Source organism: Lissotriton helveticus, chromosome 4_1 (genome assembly GCF_964261635.1).
Source record: "Lissotriton helveticus chromosome 4_1, aLisHel1.1, whole genome shotgun sequence".
Taxonomy (NCBI): domain Eukaryota; kingdom Metazoa; phylum Chordata; class Amphibia; order Caudata; family Salamandridae; genus Lissotriton; species Lissotriton helveticus.
Genome location: NC_136063.1, coordinates 1,566,821,117 through 1,566,843,368, shown reverse-complemented (window position 1 = coordinate 1,566,843,368; position 22,252 = coordinate 1,566,821,117). Strand labels below are relative to the sequence as shown.

Below are 22,252 nucleotides of genomic sequence, written 5' to 3'. Positions count from 1 at the left end.
GTCTCCTAACTGAAAAAAATGAGCTTAAATAACTGTTAGATTATGTTGTTGATGGGCACCAATACTTATAAGCAGTAACAATGTAACCTGGTCATCATTAGTTTACTTATAAATAAAATCTTAAAAGGTGCATATGCATAAATCAATTGAAATCACCAAATCTAATTTGACCTCTGTTCTGGATTGTTAGGGTAAAATGAGAGCTCATAAAATAAGAAACCAAAGCTAATGGAGTTGATGGCATGAAACAGTAATAACGAGATCAGAAATTAAACTCACCTGAGAAGTTGTAATCAGAAATCGGTGGAATTACAACTCATTTATCATAGTGGCTGTTGTTCTAGTAGCCCCTAGACAGCTCCCTACATACTAAATGGATGTGCCAAGCAGCAGGGTGAGGCATGGGAAGACAGCTTGCACAGCAAGAAATTAGTTACTCAACTGTAATTCCAGTACTCCAATGTTGGTCTGGTATTTCTAGTTGTGAGCCAGGGAATCCCGTAGCTTTAAACAGCAGTAAGCATTGTTAAAATTGCCCTAGGCCTCAACAACAGTGTTTGTTTAGTAGTACATCAGCGTGATTCGAAACAACTCACACATGCCAATGAGGTGAAGGTGCTAAGCTCTCCTACTCCTCCCAGAGGCCACCATAATTCATATTTCCTAGCACAGAATTGAATCCCTGACTACGGAGGAGCTAGGGTCACATATGAATAGATGAAAGATGGCAAACATAGTAAGATGATGAAACTTTTTAGACACTCACACCCAGTCACTATTAGATCTGGGTTAAATCCATCATAGTTCTTTTGCTCACTTCCCCACCCCAGTTCAGACCCAGGCATATGCAAATCAGTCTTGGCCCTGCTCCTCTTAGGAACAATCCAGCCCGTACTGCCAAGCTAGGTCCTCCCTAGACCGGAAACAAGCATCCTGGGACCAGTTTCGGGGTAACACCACTCATCAGCCTGGCTAGCTTGAGTCCAATTGTACGTGAGACACAGATTCACGTCTGGGCATATCCTGACAACTTAGGGCAAAAAAATCAAACACAATAAGATGATGGACAGAGCGATGAAACTTTTCAGACACTCACCTCCAATCACTATTAGATCTGGCTTAAATCCATCATCATTCTCTTCCTCACTTCGCCACCCCAGTGCAGACGCAGCCATATGCAAATCATTCTTGACCCTGCTCCTCATGAGACCAGTCCGTCCAAACTGCCAAGCCAAGTATTCCCTGGACTGGTTACCGGATGAGTGGTTGAAAAGTTTCAGCACTCCGTCCATCAAATTGTGTGTTAGCTAAGTTTGCCCCAAGTAGCCAGGGGTATGCCCAGACGTGGATCCCTTGCTCACTGTGCCAATGGATTCAAGCTAGCCTGGCCAATGAGGGGTAATACCCCGAAACCGGTCCCAGGATGCTTGTTTTTGGTACAGGGAGGACCTGGCCTGGCAGTTTGGGCTGGACTGTTCCCATGAGGAACAGGGTCTAGACAGAATTGTATATGGCTGGGTCCAAACCTATGTAGCATAGTGAGCAAAAGAACAATGGATGAATCCCAGATCTGTGACTGGGGGCGAGTGGTTGAAAAGTTTCAGCCCTTCGTCCATCATCTTTTGTGTTTACTAAGTACGCCCTCAGTGTCCGTGGGTATGCCCAGACGTGGGTCCCTTGCTTATTGTGGCACTGGATTCAAGCTACCCTGGCTGATGAGGGGTAATACCCCGAAACCGGTCCCAGGGTGCTTGTTTCTGGTCCAGGGAGGACCTGGCCTGGCAGTTCGGGCTAGACTGTTCCCAGGAGGAACAAGGTCAAGACTGATTTACATATGGCTGGTCCAAACTGGTGTGGCATAGTGAGCAAAAGAACAATGGATTAAACCCAGATTTGTGACAAGGGGTGAGTGGTTGAAAAGTTTCAGCACTCAGTCCATCATCTTGTGTGTTTGCAATAGATGAAATATACCAATGCTGGAGAACTGGATTAACAGGTCTGGCCTCTACAGAGTACAAGTCCATCTCCTATGTTACTCAACCCTTTGGATTGTCCACCACTGGGGGCAGCAACCAGATGGAACGACCTGCCCAAGGATCTCAGACTCACGGACTGCCACCTGACTTTAAAAAAAACCTGAAAACTATTCTTTTTCCTAAACCCGATTAACTCTATATAACTCAAGTATTAACCCACAGCTTACCACAGAAATAATAGCGCCGCAATATCCTATCCAGGATGATTGATTGCGCTTTAAAAGCAACATTAACATTAACATTTTTGGAACATGCTGAATCTCCTTTCTTATGCCTTGACTGATGACAGTCCAAGCATGCCCAAAATGCCCAGTTCTTACCGTAGCCCTTACCCTTGTTCTGAGAGTCTTGGTGCCTGCCCTCTTGAGAAAAACTGTGGAGGCCTTTAGAGAACTCCTTCTTTTTGTGTTGGTTGTTGCTCCCCTCCTTCCCCTTTCTTGTTGCTACTTCCATCATGGACCATTTTGGTCACCCTGATACTGACCCACTTGTCAGCTATCTTCCCCAGTTCTCTGGGAGAAGACAACTACGAATCCAACAAAAGATAATGCAATTTCTCTGTGGTACATTTATACAAACTGTGCTCTTTTATAATCAAGTTATATAGCCCATCATAAATGTCCACCTCATTGCCTTTTATCCATCCTTCCAGTGATTTGACTGAGGAGTCTACGAAATCCACCCATGTCTGGTTTTGACCTTTATGGGTGTCCTTAAACTTCACTCTGTCCTTTTCTGTGTTGAGTCCAAAACCTTCTATGAGAGTCTTTGTCATATGATTGTACGACTCATCTCTACCTCATTAAGCGTCAGAAGTCTATATCTGCCCTTTACTGAGAAAAATATCTGCCCTTTACTGAGAAAATCTATCACAATAGAGAGCCCCAGCACTGGTTTGCAATCCTCCTAATTTTGCAAGCCCTGTCAAAGGCTGAAAAACATTTTTCAATGTCATCACCATCACTAACTTAGGGACAATCCTTTTGGGGATCTTAGGGTCAAAGCTTTCTTTTTTTCATATTAAAATTGCTGCCACCATTAACTTTGGGCCTTAAGCCCAACTAGACCCTTCCTTGCTCAAGGGCTAGTGTCCTTTCTTCGAGTTCAACCTTTTTCTCCTCCAGTGAGAACAGGTCAAGCTCTAAAGCAAAGGTTCCTACCACCTTTTCAGTAGAGGGTCTGCTAGAGTGACTTATGTTACTTCGCACTAGTAAAGGGGGTCCGGGAAATGGTGGAGTTGTTGGGTCTTCACAGTTTTCCTCAACATCTTCAATTTGGGCTAGGGCTTCATCCCCCCCCCCTCTTTAGGGTCTTCTTCTGAAGAATAGCCCTGCCCCTCTAACTTCTTCTGTTCATAAAAGCTGAGAGCTCTTTCGAGTTTCTCCTCTTTGGTTGTTGCCCTATAGGCAATACCCTTTGCCTTTCACAGAACTCTCACATTATTGATCTTCAGAGCGGAGATGACTGACAAGTCGAGATTCAGTCCGGCCTCCATTGTGCCTTGCTTTTATTTGTAAATTGAGATATTTTTAAAACTTTGAAAAACAGATAAACCTTTTATTCTGTCTAAACTTTGTTACTTTAACTTTTGGAATGGGGGGGAGGGGGTCTACACATGGTCCCCTGAAATTCCAACTAAATGTTTTTATGAAATAAGTTTTTTAGTCTAAAGTCAATAGTGGATTCCTTGAGCAAAATTAATTTATGACCAAGTGGTACTGCGATACACAAGTTCAGGATCGCTCCGCTGTAACACTAATGTAGGAAAGTGGAGTATTATGTGGTGATGCTGATTAGGCCTCACCATGTAGTACTAACATGATACCCCAAAGATGGTCCTTGAATTCACAATAATAAATCCTTAGCTCAGTCCTGCTAGTGTGGCAAAGAGCAGTCAGGCTTTACTAGAGGAACATGTATTAAGCATTTCGAAGTATCAACATGGAAGATAAGTCATTGACACGACTCAAAGGAAATCCAACGCCAAATTATAAACATAAGGCAAATATTTGTTGGCATTTAGACACCAAAACGAATACCAGTGGATTAGTGGATGTATAAACCGTAGTTATGGATTTTAGAAGAAATCATAAATCAGTGCAATTCAATACTGTAAACTTTACTATTGCAGTCAATAGGAAAAGATACTAGTGACAATAGGTTACTTGCAGGTCGAGTTACGTGGAACCCATGGTGGGGTAAGGTGCTGAGTGCCCCTGGGCCACGTCACAGCAGTCAGTTCAATTTTACTTGGCCCGAGAGGCCGAGGTACAGAATTGTCCTGGCAGTCCTTGGTGCTCAAGTGGGAGCCGCAGGAGAGCTGGATCTACCCCTTAGACGCTGCTGGGAAGAAAACAGATGCAAAAGGTCGACAACTGGGCCACTGCTGTGGTCATTTGAAGGTGTTGATGGGTTCTCTGTTGTTCCAGAGTCAAGTAAAGGGGGTGGTGCCCAAACTGGTCACCAACAATCCTTAGTAGCGACAAGGTCAGCGAATCAGTACTTTGACGTCCAGAGGTCCTGTGGAAAACAGCAGCCCTCTGAAAATTGCTGGAGGTCATAACTACATTTTCCACAATGCACTGGAGCATATACTTTTGGACAATCCCTTGGAGGGTGAGACGGCCAGCGATTCTATGGTTCCGGGAAAATGTTTTTACCTGCGGTGTGCAGGGGACTAATGCCACTAGTCCAAGAGAGTTTGGCTATGCCTTGGCTCTCAAAGAGGTCCCTCTGTCTGGAGGAGCCAATCTTTGTTCCGGGGCAAGTCACATTAGTGCAGTTCCTGGACCGTTGCTGGACCTCGGATTTATTTTAGTAATCCCTAGCTCAGTCCTGGTAGTGTGGCAAAGAGCAGTCAGGCTTACTTGGAGGAACATGTGTTAAGCATTTCAGAGAACCAACATGGACGATAGGTAATTTACATGTTTTAAAAGAAATCAGACACCAGATGTGCAAAATATTGCTAATGTTTATATTAATTTAGACACCAAAACGAAGTAAATCCTTCACGTATACCCAGAGTTATCAATTTTACAGTGATTAATAAATCAGTACTTTACAGAGCTGTCAAACGTTATCATTGAGGTCTGCGGAGAAAACACAAGGTGGTATTGGTCACTTGCAGGATGAGTTCAAAGGAACCCACTTGGAGTTAAGGTCCTGCAGGTTCCCAGAACAAGCTTCGACAGTCAGAACAATTTTACCATGGCCAGGGATTCTGGGTGAAGAGGTGATTTGGCTGTCCTTGGTGCTGAACGCAGGAGCCGCGGGTGCTGAAAAGCAGTACTTGTGACACTCTGTCACTTGCAAGGTGAGTTAAGGAGAGTCCACTGGAGGCTAAGCTTGGATGGTTGAGCTCGGAGGAGCCCTCGAGCCAGGGATCAATAGGCAGAACAGCTCTACCTAGCTCGGACGTCCCAGATGCAGAGGTGTACCTGACTCTCCTTGGTGCTTAACGGGCACTGAGTTTACCAGGTGGGACAATGCAGGCAGGAATCAGATGCAAACTCTCGACAATATAGCCACAGGTGTGGATGATTGAAGTTGCAGGGTGATTTCCCTCTGGCTGAAGCGTCGAGTAAAGCAGTTAGTAGTCAGACAGACCACCAAAAAAACTAGGCCACGACAAACACAGCAGCATAGCAAATCTTCTCCCAGAAGTCCAGGGGAACACTGAGGTTCAGGACTATGTTTCACAGAAATTACTTTTTGAAATAAGTTACAAAACAAATTTTATGAGAATGCAAAAACCAAACCAGCTGGGGTATGACAAGAGATTTATATATAAATTGCTTCATTTATAAATACCCTTGTACGAATATATACATGGCTGTCAAAAGTACATGGTCGCGCATCATATGTGAGAGAATTGTGACATTTGGTGCTCAGTGATATTCGTGAAAGTGTATTATATACAGTGGTAAAGGGAGAGGGAGGAAGGGGAATTGGCCAGTGATACAAAGTTCTTCGGATAGTTCTGTGCACCACGATTGTTAGTCTAAGCACAGAATCCCAAAAGACTGGTCCAGATAGTTCTACAGTCGACGTTTCAACCCTCTGAAAGCACTCTTAAAGTGTCATTGCGGGTCTTCATCAGGACTAGGTAAGGGGGGGGGGTGGGGTTGATAATTCAGACAGCCTGTTTATTAGAATAAGCTGGGGTCAGTTTGGATTTTGCAAGACAATGAGTCTGATAAGTGGTGTATTATTTAAGGACATGAGGACTTGCCTCAAGGGGTGGCGTCAGGTAACTTTCTCATGTGCTAGCTCTTACACGGCCCCTTTTACTTCTAGGTAGATCAATTCAAATCACTCCTGTTTTTCAATGATTCTCCAGTTTCAATGGTACTTAATTAATACAGTCCGCTTGTGTGTATGTTTAACATCAGGGCGAGGGAGCAGAAAAATCTCCAATCGCTGTGGAGCCGTGATTGCTTGGCAAGCAATCACGGCTCCGCAGCGATCGTGGATCAGAACACATAGACCATTAGAGATTAATTATGGCCCACTGTCTATCTGCCATCCATCGCCTTGTTGCCTTAGACGCACAATTGGACCACATTAATAGAGTGCCATTAAGATTGGAGAATTTTCTGCTCCCTCGCCCCGATGTTAAATATACACACAAGCGCAGCTAATTCTTGCTGAACCATTAATAATGCCTGAAGGATATCATCCATAGAGGCCATGACTCGGAGCACCTGGATCAGGCGAAGCAATATTTCGTGGGTGCGTAATTCTGTCAGATCTAAGGGAAAAGGTAGAGAAACTGTCTCGAAACCCTTTTGACGCTAATCCGGGCCCTTCACAAATACAAGTCACAGTACCCCCCCCCCCCATACCATTAGCTAGTCCTGAAAGGTATGCGGGGAGCCCACAGAAAGTCCAGGTTTTCTTGACATAAATCATGTTGCACTTCTCATGCAAACCTGCCTCTTTCCCCAATAACCATTCACGGGTAGCCTTTGCCATATCAAACTTGGTGGGGGACGCAGCTAATTGGGCGGTCCCTTTGGTGAGGAATAATGATGCAGTGTTGTCAGACTGGGCCGCTTTTAGAGCAGACTTTGAAAGGGTGTTTGACAGGAGAACTACCACATTTAGGGCGGAAAAAGAGTTGTTGGAACTTAAGCAGGGGAGAACAGATCTAGTGACATATCTAACCACGTTTAACCGATTGTTGGCAGAAACCGCATGGCCCTAAGAGAAATGCATATCATTATTTTACCAAGGCTTGCGGGATGAATTAAAAGATGTGTTGGCACAGATAGATCCCCAACCCACGACGTGTAACGAGATGATTAATTTAACATTAAGGTTAGATGGCCGCATGACAGAGAGGGGGAGAGAGAAAAAGATGGGGTAGTTACTACAGAACTGACAGAATGCCTCGCCGAGTAGTGGGTACCTCCGAGACAGGAGCAGAACCAATGGAAATAGGAGCGATTCGAGCCCCATTGTCTAGAGAAGAAAGAGAGACCCGTAAAGTACAAGGACTATGTATGTACAGCGGGAAAAAAGGGCATTATGTCAAGGATTGTCCATCAAAATCAAAAAACACAGGTAATTGGTTAAGGAATATGAAGGTGGCAGTGTCTGCCTCGGTTCCTGCAGTGAGTGGCAGTGTGGAAGTTGCAGAAGAGAAGGTTTGGCGTATCCCATCGTTGGCTACTCCCTCAGTACAGGACACAGAATCCCATATCGTGCTCCCTATTAGTCTTGAATGTGATCCCCAATGCCATCAGGTCCTAGTCATGATTGACTCAGGAGCGACCAGAAACTTTATAGACGATGGGTTGGTTACTAGACTGGCTCTGAAGAGAGTGCCTCGGGAGACCCCGGAAGAAGTGTTGGCGGTTGATGGTAAACCGCTTAAATCTGGTCATATCATATCATTGAGCAAACAGAGATGGTGGGTTTGATAGTGGAGGTGGCCCAAGGCCGGCATAAGGAGTTGATGAGGCTAAACATCATAGATGCTCCACAGTACGAAGTGATTCTTGGAATGCCGTGGCTGAGCCACCATAACCTGACAATACATTGGAGAACAAAGACCATACAGTTCCTGTCTGAGGAATGTGTGGGACATTTTCATTCAGAGTCAACCTACTCAGGCGGCAGCTCTGTTGTATCCCTTTGTTGTGGCTACAGCGGCTGAAAAAGAGGTTGAGTTGCCCCTTGATTATGAGTCATACAGAGATGTATTTAGTGAATCCAAAGCTGAACAGTTGCCACCGCATCGGGAATATGACTGCCGTATAGATTTGGTAGAGGGGGCTAGCATCCCGGCCTGTCGGGTCTTTGCTTTATCCATTCGTGGAACACAACATTTACGGGAATATCTGGATCATTACCTAGAAATAGGGTTTATCAGACCCTCATGTTCTCGTGCCGCCTTCCCGCTTTTTTTATAGCCAGGCTAACGGAGATCTGAGAGCCTGTGTAGACTACAGAATGTTAAACAAAAACACTATACGCAACAGATATCCTCTACCCCTCATTTCAGTATTGCTAGACCAAGTGAGGGATTCCAGTATATATACCAGACTGGATTTGAGGGGAGTGTATCATTTGGTAAGTATCCGTTCTGGAGTTGAGTGGAAAACTGCCTTCAAGACTCGTTATGGATTGTATGGATATATTGTAATGCTGTTCGGCCTGTGCAACGCCCCGGCGGCATTCCAGTATTTTCTCAATGATGTCTTGAATGAGTTTGTGGACCTGTACGTGGTGGTATACATAGATGATATACTCATCTATTCTGATGACGTGGAGAGCCACAAGACACAGGTCATCAGCGTGTTGAGGAAACTGCGTGAACATTGCTTGTATTGCAAACTTAGCAAGTGTGAGTTTGGTGTAAGGGAGGTGGAGTTCCTCGGGGTCATGCTTAGTCCTGATGGGTTATGTATGTCAGAACGGAAAGTGACGGCAGTACAAGTGTGGCCAACCCCAAAAAACATGAGACGTACAGTGCTACCTGGGTGTGGCGAATTACTATCGCAGATTCATTCTTCGCTTTTCTCAGGTAGCACTTCCGCTTTCCAGGTTACTCAGGAAAGGTGTGTCGTTTGAATGGTCTAAGGAGGCTGAAGACGCTTTCATGTTCTTGAAGAAGGATTTCACCACAGCTCCCATACTCCCCCACCCTAAACCAGAGTATCCATTTGTGGTTGAGGCTGATGCCTCGGATGAGGCCATCGGAGCCATTCTATCACAAAGAGATCATACGACCGGACAGCTCGATTCGGTAGCATATCTGTCTAATAAATTGAATCCAGCGGAACGTAATTACAATATTGCAGAGAAAGATTTACTAGCAATAAAAAAGGCGTTCCAAGAATGGAGACATTATCTGTGGGGGGGCAGCTACCCCATCACTGTGTATTTCGATCACAGGAACATGCAGTATCTGAAGTCTGCACGACACCTGTCGCAGCGTCAAATAAGGTGGATGCTCTTCTTCTCAGAATATAACTTTGTGATTACATTTAGACCTGGGGCTGACAACTGTAAGGCTGATTTATTGTCTAGACAGGAAACACTAGCTGTTTCAGATAACCACAAGATCATGGAAACCATCATCGAACCCTCTAACGTGATATGTGCCGTCCGAGCAGATGAGTTCCTAACAGAAGTCAGGCAATACCAGACAGGGTCTAAGTGGGAAGATTGGGCCAAACAAGACACTAAATGTGAAGTGAAACAGGAACTGCCTTTCTGGGACAACAAGCTTTTCCTGCCTACCAGGGGCTTACAGAAGAAGGCGTTTACTTGGCGTCATGCATCCCCACTGGCTGGTCATCGGGGAATAAGTAAGACCATCCACCTGATACAAAGACATTTTTGGTGGCCGGCTCTGAGAACTGACGTTCAATTATGGGTGAGGCTTTGTGAGGAATGCGCTAGGGCTAAATCTATACACACCAGAAAGAAAGGAAAGCTCCTACCCATGCCCACATCGCTATGACCATGGCAAAATATCAGTCTGGATTTTGTCACGGGGTTTCCTTTGGAACAAGGATGTTCGGCTATATTGGTAGTCATTGACAGCCTCACAAAAATGGGTCAATTCATTCCTTGTTCTAATCTACCAACTGCTGGGCAGACTGCTCAATTGTTATTGTGCAATGTCATACGGGTGCATGGTATTCCAGACGTTATTGTGTCCGACAGAGGGCCACAATTCATAGCTAGGTTCTGGAAAACTTGGTGCAGCGCTTTGGGAATTGAGGCTACACTCTCAACCAGTTTCCATCCACAAACTGATGGACAGACAGAACGGCTGAATCAGTCCTTAAAAAAATACCTCCGATGCTATGCAAAAGAAGCTCAAGACTCCTGGGTGACATTGTTATGGATGGCAGAACTGTCTTACAATAATGCTTGGCATATTTCTCTGGGAATGTCACCATTCAGGGCTAATTACGGATACGATGCCAGAATCCTCCCCATCAGTATCCCGGAAGAGAAAGCTTCACAACCAGCTGTTTTGAATCAAGTTAAGAACCTGCACAGGACACACAAGAAAGTGCGTGAGCATCTCGTGAAAGCCAAGCAATGTTACAAGAAGTGGGAAGATGTTCATCGTGTGGATGGCCCCACATATAAAGTGGGTGATAGGGTGTGGCTTTTAACCAGGAACATCAAGTTTAAGTTGCGCAGTGTGTTTCATCCCAGATACATAGGCCCTTACACAGTGGTGAAGCAGGTTAATCCTGTGGCCTACAAGCTGAAGTTGCCTGGTTCGCTTCGTATACATCCCGTTTTCCATTGTAACCTCCTAAAGCCTGCCCTTTCTGCAAGACGGCGTGCTCCGCCTCCGGTGGTGCGTGATGGGAACCTGTAGTATGAAGTGCGAAGTATCAAGGATTCCCGGATGAGGAGGGGTGTTCTGTGGTACCTGGAAAGGATATACCGCCGAGGATGATTCATGGGGTTCCTGGCATGATGTCCATGCTCCTGGGGCGCTTCGATCATTCCATAGCAGATATCACACCAAGCCTGGTCCTAGGAGGCGCTAGGGGTGGGGACCTACTGTCAGGTATGTCCGTAGCAGCGCCTGCCTAGAGGAAACTACAACTCCCATGAGTCCTTTGGGTGATAGGAAGTATTTCAGACGTCATGACGCTGACATTAGCGTGCGTAATTCCTTTTCGGATAACTTTGTTCCTGTTCTGCCGAGTTTGGAGAGTCGTCGGCTCTTCTTCTGAAGCCGTCCAGTACCGGGATCGAGGCTGGGGTTGGAGTTGTTTTCGAGTGAGTACTCTTGTGGATATAGTGTCGGCTGACGCTAATGAAAGTTGCGAGTGTGAGCGGAATGTAGCAGTAAGCTGTTCGCTGCACATTACCGTCTCACTGCTGTTTATTCCTTCTCCTTGTACTGTGGGTGAACGAGCAGGAATATCTGTTGTATTTATTGTCAGGAGCTAAACGGAGCGCGGTTCTTAACCACGCGTTACCGTTAAGAGACAGGAGTCTCTTGCGGGAGTTGATAACGGAGCGATGTGACGATTCCTGGTCACCCGTTACCGTTAGTAGACTGGAGTCTTTTGTGGCAAGTAAAACGGAGTGCGGTGGTGCTGTCCTAACCACGCATCACCGTTCAGAGGCAGGAGTCTCTTGTGGTTTTAAGAGAACAGAGCGCTGTGACTAATCTGGTTACGCGTTACCGTACAGAGACTGGAGTCTCTGTTGCATTCTACGGAGCGCGGTGGCTATTTTCCTAACCACACGTTACCATTAAGAGACAGGCGTCTCTTCATGCAATTTGGTTTGGAGTTCTCATGCTATGCTTCATTCTGCTGTTGGATATATATATATTTCTAGAACTATACTTTGACTTTGAATATGCAGGGTGTGTGGAGTAACATCACCCGTTCTAACATTTAAATCCAGTACTGTTGCCATTTCTTTTCTCATTCTGGATATTTTGGGGTTTCATTTCTTCTTGACATAGAAGTGAGATTCATGTTCCCTTTACTTTTATCCTTCCTGATTGGGTACACAGTTTATGAATTCTTGGTATGTATGAATGGGTTCTGAGAATTGTAATTCTATCATCGTATGAAGACTTGGGATTCTAATCTGTTTGAGTTATGTTTTATAGTGACTATTAATGAACTACACAACTTGGAAGGGAGATGCCTTATAAAGGAAAAGACAAAGCATATTGAGAGGTACACAAAAAGGGGTTTAGTGAGAATTTATGAGAGTAGATTGTATGCATTGTTTACATATCTATCTTTCTCGTTTCAGGTCCTATTCGTCCCACGCTGTTCCTTCCCTTTCCCTTCCCTCGCCTGATCCCTCGAACACCCTATATATATATATAAATTATTTTGGGTGTTGGTGTTATCAGGAGGTGGACCATTACTCGTCGCATCTGGATTCCGCGAGGCAAGATCTGACACTATCAGTGTTTTCACTAATGAATAAAAACAGACAGGAGATGTGAAACTACAAATGTTCACTGGGAAATGCTGTTCACCAATAATCCAAAGCACTAACCTTCACTATCATAGACAGTGCTTCTTTACTATCACAAATGCCTGTGGATTATTATATTTTGGATCATTGTAACTCTTATAAAAGATTGATGTTGCTAAAGGGAAAAGTATATACGTACATTTGTTCATTCGTTGGTTCTGGAGTCAAAAGGACTCTGGTTAAATTCCACATGTAGCATTACAGTGCCTATACGATGGTGGGGTGCATTTCCTTTCTACTGGAAATAGGTTGGACACAAAGTTTTGTATCTTAAATTCTCTTTCTGGAGTTTTATTCTTAGCATTACATGTACCTTTAGGCTTTTCAGTATTGCTGGACTTCTGCTGAGCCTTTTTGTCCCTATCATTGCGCTGTTGGATCCAATCATCTCCATAACCATTGCTTAATAACTTGCTAAAGTTCACTGGATCACTGTTTCGTGACGTCCGCCTGAATGAAAAAAACGATGGAAATATAAATGAAAGCATTAATGAAAGCAAGCAACCTTGCTGCAACTTTTTCATAAAGGTAATATATGAAGTACTGTTTCCTAATTTTACAATCTGCCAGCTGCCAATCGTATTTCATTGGTATCTCAATGCTTCACACACATAGGTTTACCTGATAAAATTATGCTACAGCATTGTGATACTCATTCAAAGTGAATGCTTGGTTGGATGACATATTGAGCATCAGTTAAAGATTCTGAACACTATATTTAGTACAATAACCCCTCTGCAGTCTATTGTTGTGGACTAAGTTTCTTAATGCGATCATAAAAGCTGTAAAAAGCAACATCCTAATGCATCATTTTTTATTATTTATATATAGGAAAAAATTATATAGCAAACAAAAAACAATTGAGGAGATGGGTTACACATAAGAATGCAGGGAAGATATCTACAGTTGATTACTATTGTAACTGGATAGTTACATTCTTTCTTTGGTCTTAGATCACACACAGGTACATATGTTTTAATAGAATTCAAAGCAGCATGGATGAGCTTTTAGTTGAAGCATTCAATATCCTTTTGTTTAAGCATTTAATACATGTCATAAATTATTTAGCTATTTTCTATGTAAAGGGTAGTTTAAAGACATGTTATGTTCTTGTGCATAGGAGATGAATTAGCCCTGAGGAGAGATAAGTGATGCTTTCTAAGATCAGGAGATCCTTCCTCAGAATGTGGCCTATCTATAACTGGTAAAAATGTTTTTTAAAAAGACATAAGACGCAGGGTAGGGATACCCTGACCCCCTAGGTACCCCACCAGGGGCCAATTTTTTTTATTTTATTTCGCAACATATGTAAATAAAATGTGCATGCTCCTGCTCTATACAAAACAATATCCCCCGGGGTGAGTCAGGGAACGAAGGGATGGTGCATTTATGATTTAGGGAAAGGAGTGTGCATGGCCCCAGGGGCCCCATCACCCATGGCCAATATTTTAGTAAAGGGGGCGCACACAGCCCTCCTATCCAAGACCTAAAGAGGCCCTGGTGACCCTATTCCCCGGGGCCGCATAAACAATATAGGGGAGGGGGCACACCGCCCCCCTCCCCAAACCTCTAAGAGGCCCCAGGGACCCCCATCCCCCAAGACCAATATCTCAATAAAGGAGAGGAGGGTGGCTTGAACCCCCCCCCCCCCCCCCCCGGAGTCTGAAAAGGCCCCTGGGACCCTATCTCAAGGGGCTGGCGGAGGAGGGGGAGTACGCAGCCCTTTCACAGAGTCATTTATTGGCCCGGAGGACACAGCCGGATTGGGGATTGTGCTCTGGGATCCCCAACCCTCAAGACACTGTCTATTTCTAACAGCGCAGGTAGGGAAAAGGTTTTGTGCTCCCACCCGGCGGCACCACAAAGCATTCCCCAAGCTGTCCCTAATAGCCAGAATGGTTGTCACATAAATCCTCTCACTTTTAAGACAGAGAAAGAAAAATAAATTCCAAGATCCCTGAAAGAAACAGCCAGACATTTGACCTCGGTCTTTGAAGGTACAGCACGTTACAAGATAAGAACAAGATTTAAACGTCTGTTTACAGAAAAGGGTTTGTGGAAGAAAGCAGTAAACAAGGGCTGGGCAACGGGAGGGACTAACTCGAGCTTGACAGCCTAAAGCAAATAAAACCAGCAAATAGAAAGCAAGTGAATGTGAGTAACAAGCCACAAAGTCAACAGAAAGCAACAGGTGGAATGCATTCCTAGGTCAATTTTCTGAATGCCCCCAAGATGTCTTTAGCAAACCAGACAGCTGCTCTGTCTGGTAGGCTGTGATCTAAAAAGGGAACATCAAATGTAGTCTGTGACTGACTAGAAACAGTTTCCTACCTGTAATTCCAGTTCTCTCGTAGGGGTATTTCCATGATAAGTCATAAGCACTTGATTAGTCCAGCCCACGTGTGGGGACCCAGGAGCACTTCTTTAGCTATATCTTCTTAAGTGGGATTCTTTGCCTTTCTTCAGTAAGGCCTGCAAAGACACTTAAGAGATAGAGAGACAATAATGCAGCCTAAACAAATGGGCTACGCTGGGTGCATATTCATCGTAAAGTGAAAAAAAGGAGCCAGTATATTATATTTTGTACCATTTTTGAAGTGTTTAATACATAGAAGAATCCCCTTCACAAAACTCCTTTTTTCATGATAGATATGAAAGGAGAGGACAGAATAGCCCCAAATGCTCACATTATATGTCTTAAAAATAAAAGCTGGGCCTTTAAGAAGCCACAGACCACCAGTATCCCATCTTGCACAACTAGTGGCAGTTACTTCAGTTCTTTTTGAGGGCGATGAGAAGTGAATTCATGTTTTATGTTATGGATCTCTCTGTCTATTCCACCCGGGAGGAGGGAGGGTTGCTTATGACTTACCATGGAAATACCCCTAAGAGACAACTGGAGTTACAGGTAAGAAACTGTTCTTTCTCTAGTAGGGGTTTTCCATGTATTGTCATAAGCACTTGAATAGACTAGCAAGCCCACCCGTATACAACGCGATGGAAGAGACAGAGAAAAAAAGGAATGCAGATTTACGTAAATAGGTTCCCAAGGGAAGTTTGCCCTACTTGAGTATTTGCCTTGGCATCCATGTCCAGGCAGTAATGTTTAGTGAATGTATGAACTGATTTCCAGGTTGCAGCTTTGCATATCTCTGCAATGGGTATATTACGAAGCAAAGCCGCAGTAGCTGTCTTCCCTCTGGTAGAGTGAGCTTTAGGCTTAAAGGAAAGAGATTTATTAGCATTTTGGTAGCAGAGTAAGATGCTAAACCTGTAAGGAGGGAGCCATAGTTTACAAATAATCGGTCAGATCTCCATAGATCCTTAGTTTTATCCAGATAGAATTTTAAAACCCGTCTAACGTCCACGGAATGAAGAGATCTCTCCACTGCAGTAGATGGATGTTGGAAAAAGGTAAGTAAACAAATCGTCTGATTTACATGAAAATCCAAAACCACCTTAGTGAGGAATTTCGGATGAGTCCTTATGACTACTTTAGATGCATGAAACACTGTGTATGGCCCTTGACAGCAAAGTGCCTGGATTTCACTAACCATGCGGGCCAATGTAATAGCCACAAGGAAAGCAGTCTTCCAAGACAGATACTGAACAAATGCCTTATATGTATGGGTTTAAAAGGATCCTGCATAAGACGAGATAGGACCACATTAAGCTACCAAGGAGGAGAAGAACTTCTAATGGGAGGAAAACCCTTCTTCAAATGCTCAAGGAAATCTCTGATGACAAGAATTCTGGAAAAGGAAGTTTGTGAAGGGCATTTCCTGTAGGCAGTTAGGGCTGCCAAGTGAACCCTAATGGAAGAACAATGAAGGCCAGATTGTGCAAATATATCGAAGAATTACATCTTCCTGGCAAGAGGTAGGATCCTCATTCTTCGATGAACACCACATACAGAATCTCTTCCATTAATGAGCATAAGCGGAATGTGTGGAAGGCCGCTTTGCTTCTTTGAGGATTTCCATGCAGTTGTGAGGTAAGTTCAAGTGTCCATACTGTACTATCTCAGGAGCCATGCTGCCAAATTCAAACAGGAGAGGTTGGGGTGCACCAACTGGCCTCTGAACTTTGTTAGCCGATCTGTTCTGCATGGAAACCTGAGATGTGGACGGATAGACCAGTGAAGGAGGTCCGGGAACCACCATTGAAGTGGCCACCCTGGGGCTAAGACTATCATTTTGGCCCGTGACTGCGACAGCTTGATGAGGACTGCCGAGATTAGGGGAACTGGAGGAAAGGCGTAGAGAAATCTGCCTGACCAGTTGATCCATAGGGCATTCCACAGGGTTCCCGGTTGGAAGTACCTTGACGCAAAGCTTTGACATTTGCTATTTTCTGAGGTGGCAAACAGGTCGACCTCCGGAGTACCCAATCTATGAAGATATTGAGGACCACGTCATCGTATAAGACCCACTCGTGGTTTCCCTGGAGGAGTCTGCTGAGAGAGTTGGCCTAAGCATTCTGAACACCTGGGAGTTGAGTTGCTGTTATGGTCAGGCTTCTGGCCAGAAGCCACTTTCAGATTGTCTGGGCTTCCCGAGATAATGGTCTGAACCTCGTGCCTCCCTGCTTGTTGAGGTAGTACATTGTTGTTGTATTGTCTGCCTGGACAACCAGAAGGCAGTTGGAGCAGAGTGATGCCTGAAAAGCTTTGAGTGCCAGATGAACTGCTCGTAGCTCTAGCAGATTGATGTGGTAAGTGGGTTCCCTAAATTTGAAGTTGGCCTGTGTGGGCTCCCCATTTTGGAGAGAGGCATCAGTGACTATGACTTGAACAGGTATCACCATGTGAAAAGGGATCCCTCATAGGAGATTAGAGGGATAGCACCACCATTTGATGGACTGGAGGGCATACTGAGACAACCGAATCCAGGCTTCCCAATCTCCTGTTCGCTGGTCCCATATGGTCTTCCAGGCTTTCCTGCAGGGGTCTCATGTGGAGGTGTTCGTTTGGTGTGAGGAATATACAGGATGCAAATGAGCCCAGGAGCGAGGAGACCTTCCTTACGGTTGGGTGAGACATTGTCAAGACAGCCTGAGCCTTCCGAAGGATCGATAAGCGCCTCTCCTCCGAAGGACACACGTTTACCGTGAGAGTATTGATGGAAGCTCCCAAATACTGCAGGCACTGTACAGGGATCGAGGTTGCCTTCACCTGGTTGACATGAAATCCCAACCGAATGAGAAGATCTGAGGTCCAATTGATATGCAGTTGAGCCTCCTGAGACATGGATGCCCTGATCAGGGAATCGTCTAGATGGGGATAGACAAACACTTTGTGTTTCCTCAGATGGGCCACTACCACCGCCATGCATTTGGACAAAGTCCTGGGTGCTGACTTCAGGCCAAATGGAAGCACACAGTACTGACTGTGGTTGTTCCCCACGGTAAACCTCAAGAATTGCGATGCTTCCTTATGATGGGAATGTGGAAGTATTGATTGCGCATAACCAATCCCCTCGATGTAGCGGAGGGTAAATTTGGTGCAATGCTAGCATCCGGAACCTTTCTCTCTGAATCCATTTGTTGGCAGTCACGAGGTCGAGAACGGGCCTGAACTCGTTCTTGTCTTTCTTCTTCACAAGAAAGAATTTCGAGTATAGCCCGTGCCTCCTTGTAAAGGCCCCAGACTTTTTAGAGAACACCAAGGAAAAGATTCACAAAAATCAAATACACTTAGTTGCTTGAAAAATCAGCACATTGTAATATACATAACAAAACAGAATTTTAAAGTACGCACCAGGAAATAAAGAAGTGACACCCACTGTTTTTTCAGTAGAAAACGCTATTTTATAAAGACATTACTGGTGCGTACTTAAAATTCTGTTTTGTTATGTATTTATTACATTGTCCTGATTTTTCAAGCAACTAAGTATATGTGATTTTTGTGTATCTTTTCCATGGTGTTCTCTATAAAGCCTGGGACCATTTGTTATTTATATTATACTATACCCAGGTCCTTAGACATTGATTGGGTTACCCCATTAGTCTGCAATCACAAAGGAGAGTCAGGCCCCACCTTGTCTCATTTGTACCCACCCACTAGGCTCCTTGGTTGCCCATGTTTATTATCCTCTATAGTGTTTTAAATACTGCTTCTACATTCACTACTGCAGGGTCCTATTGGTTGTAGAAATGCTTGTTTAATCCAACCTGTAAATGCCAACGCTAGTTTAATTGTAGCAATGCTTGTTGGACTGCCTTCATTATGACATGTGATAGCCAACCGTCATATTGGTGGAGGTGGAAAGCTTTGTGTAACTGCATGCGGAGGGCGTGGTTTGCCTCATGTGGAGGGGCGTGGTTTGCCTCATGTTTACAAATACCTGTCCTGTTGGTTATAAAAGGGCAAGCCCTGCACATGCCAGTGCTTAGCTTATTTCCTGGATTCCTGCAGGCTGCTATCTCAGCATCTCTCCGGCTGTCATGTGCCAATGCCCAATCCGACTTCTTCGATTAGGCTTTCAAGAGGATTCCTTGCACGTTGGACAACCTTAGTGCTGCACATTTCTTCCACTTGTCTTTTCACCTTGTCTGTGGCTTCTTGACCTCATGCTTGGCTACTTCTTTTGCGCTTGGTGTAGAACATTAACCACTGACTCTCTGAAGTGGCAGCATTGCTTTTGAAGGCGATTTTCTTGGTTTTTGTCTAATGCCCAAATACGAGACTTTTAGGAACAAGAAAAAAATATATTTTTAGTGTGTTCATCGCCCTTTAGGAATTAACGAACAGTGTTTGTACTCAGTATTTCTTATAGTTAGTATTGTGGCACAATGTGTTGTACTTTCCTGTGACAAGTTCAGAAATTGGAAACTTTAGTGCACGTTATGAATGGTGATATTTGTTCTTGAAACACAAGTGCGCGTTATGAATGGTGACAGTTCTGACTTACTTTGTTTTTCCTTTGAATCTTTTGTTTTGAAATACTTACTCCTGTTGGAACTTGAGACTATACTTTTAAACCAAAGCACTACCACCCCTTTGGATTGAGATATTAAGAGGCTGCAAGTGGTCCTTGCATAAGTTGAATACACGCTTGTTATATGACTTCGATATATCTAAACTTGTGAGTATGTATGTGTGCCGAGAAGTGTAACTGTACTCATCCTAACTATTTTTAGTCAGAATATTACACAAGCAAACGCTGTACATTCCTCAGAGACCCAAGACGTAGTGCCAGGCTGGACCAGGCTGAGTGAAAAAGCAGTGTTTTTCTCTTTCTCATCCACTTCCCCTTTCCTTTTGGAAGATCTGCCAATGTGACACCGTTTTAGTCCCAGCACTGAGAGGTGTTCCAAGAGGTATTAGGATTATTCGTCATTCATCGCTCCTGCAGCCATCCTGAGATTTCAGGTGAGTGGTCACACCACACCCTTACAAGGAGAAAAGGGTTCCACCGCCTGCTTCTGTAAGAGGATGTTCACTTCCAATTGTAATTGGTGCAGTTGCTATCTAGATTGTTTTGGAGGTACTGAGGTGGAGGGCTGATGAATCTGGGAGAATATCCATTGCGAACAATAGTCAGCACCAAATTGTCTTGCGTGATTGTTTGCCACTCTGCCAAGTAATGTTGGATGCTTCCACCTACCGGAGCGAGTAACGGAAGAGGGGAAAGACAGAATTCAGGGTTTCAACCCTGCTGGCATCTTGCCTCCTTGAGCAGGTTGCTGTCCTGATCTTCCTCTTGCTTGTCTTTTCTTATAAGGCTGGTAGGAGTGTTGGTACTGTTGTTGCGTACCTGACTGGCCGCCCTGTTACCACCGAGGGATTTGAACCATCTGTGTAGGATAGCGGCTTTGAAAAGGTCTGAAAGATTTACCCTGCTCCTTAGGTCTTTCCAGGCCAACAGCTTTTATCATCTCCATTTCTGCCTTCTTCCTGTCCATTTCCTCTTCTGCACGAGTGCCAAAAAGAGTTGTACCTGAAAACAGGAGATTCAGGATGCGCTGCTGTGATTCAGGTTTAAGCAACGTAAGGCGCAGCCATGAGTGCCGCCGAAGTGCCATGCCGTGGCAATACCCATTTGCAGCAAGAAAGGATATGTCCGCTGCTGCGCTTATGACTTGATTTGAGACCCTAAGACCTTCTGTCAAGATTTCATTAAAGTCCTCTCTTTTGTCTCTAGGGAGGTTGGAACGATTCTCACAGTGCCCAGTCATATCTGCCTAGTAAGGCTGTGGCACTAGCAGCTTTCATGGTAGTCGCTGATGTGTTGTAAACCTTCCTTCCTACTGAGTCCATTTTTCGGCTCTATTTATCTGGTGGCACTGTAGAGGTTGGAGCTGTGGCATGTTGCTTTTTCACCACCACCACGATAACAGAATCCGGAGCTGGGTCAGTCCGTAGGAAAGTAGGGTCAAGCTCTGGAGGCCGTTATTTCTTTTGCAGCCTGGATGGAACGGACTTAATTGAAGAGGGTGTAAGAAAAAGTTCCATAGCTGGTTCTAAAAGACCGGCACCAGAGGAAGCAAGGGACGTGAATCTTGTTTTTGCTGAAGAGTCTCAAATATTACAGAAGATGTTGGCGTTGCAGTGGACACTTGAAAGTTTAATTTCGAAGCTCCCCGCACCAGAACATTTCAAAAGGTCGAAGTGTCATAACCTGGTGAAATCCTCGGTGGAGCAGAGTCCGACAGTGTAGAAGTATACCTCCCTGTGCTTGAAGGGAAGGAGTCCCTGGTATGTCTGGAATGAGACCTTCCTCCGTGACGCAGACGATGTGAATGAGTAGAGGAGCATCTATGACTGTGAGACCAATGGCTTGTGTAGAACATAGACCTTGGTCTTTGTGTTGGTGGAGGAGGAGGTGGAAGTCTTGGTTCCACATCTGGTAGAGGAGGTTGAGACTGCGGAGGAGAAAGCGTTGGAGGGGGGACGTTCTTAGAAGGAGAATAGGTTCGGGAATACTTCGAATCCGATATGTAAATCAGCATTCTCTTTTCTGCGCCTCCTGAAGCCTTGAAGAAGTTGACAAAGTTCCTGAAGAAGATCCATCCGTCCCCCTTGATGTTGATTTATTCGTCGACGGTGACCTTCGACGCAGCCTCGAAGGAGGATCTCGTCTTGACGTCGATGGACGACCTCTCGGCATCGACCGACGGCGGGAGTGCGTTGGCGACCGACGATGTGTCTCGATGTCGATCGACTGTAACGGTGAGAAAAGGTCCTCGATGACGACTTGCGAGGTGTCACCATTTGCAGTGGGCTTCCTGATGCCGACCGAGGTGTTCTCGTCGTCGGCTTCGTAATCAACGAAGTTCTCCTCAAAGTGGGATGTCGAAGATCTTCTTCTTGACGTGTAACGCCAACGTCGTTTTGACCCAGAGCTCAGGGTCGTGGCAAACAGGTCAGCGCTGTATCTCCTCTCTACATCATCGTCCTCGACGTCGCCCGAGACTGGCGCAGTTTCTCAGACCTTCTTCTTCTGGGGAACCCCCCAGAGGCTGAAGACAGAGCCTTGGTAGAGGACTGACCCTCTCCTTGCTCTGAAGTCCCCACTGAAGACTGAGCCTGCTGTTTTTGTCACTCTTCTGATCCTTGAAGTCAAATCTTCTCTCAATCACGCAAGGTGCCCTCAGAAAACGTTTTACAGATGGAACAGGAGTCAGGAACATGAGTAGCTGAGGCACAGTATACACACTCTGTGAGGATCAGTCTTGGTTTGCTTCCTACCACAGTCTGAACAGTTATCAAAAAGAGATGGCAT

At 44.9% G+C, this 22,252-nt stretch overlaps 1 protein-coding gene across 4 annotated transcripts in view; it reads right to left on the bottom strand.

Annotated features, from left to right (window-relative positions):
* C4_1H7orf57 (chromosome 4_1 C7orf57 homolog) overlaps nt 1–22,252 on the bottom strand; it is a 249,703-nt gene that overhangs the window by 31,252 nt on the left and 196,199 nt on the right. For all 4 annotated transcript variants that reach the window (XM_078688185.1, XM_078688183.1, XM_078688184.1 and 1 more), the window contains exon 7: nt 12,841–12,977. In XM_078688185.1, coding sequence (XP_078544311.1) covers nt 12,841–12,977 — 137 coding nt within the window. The remainder of the gene's footprint in view (nt 1–12,840; nt 12,978–22,252) is intronic.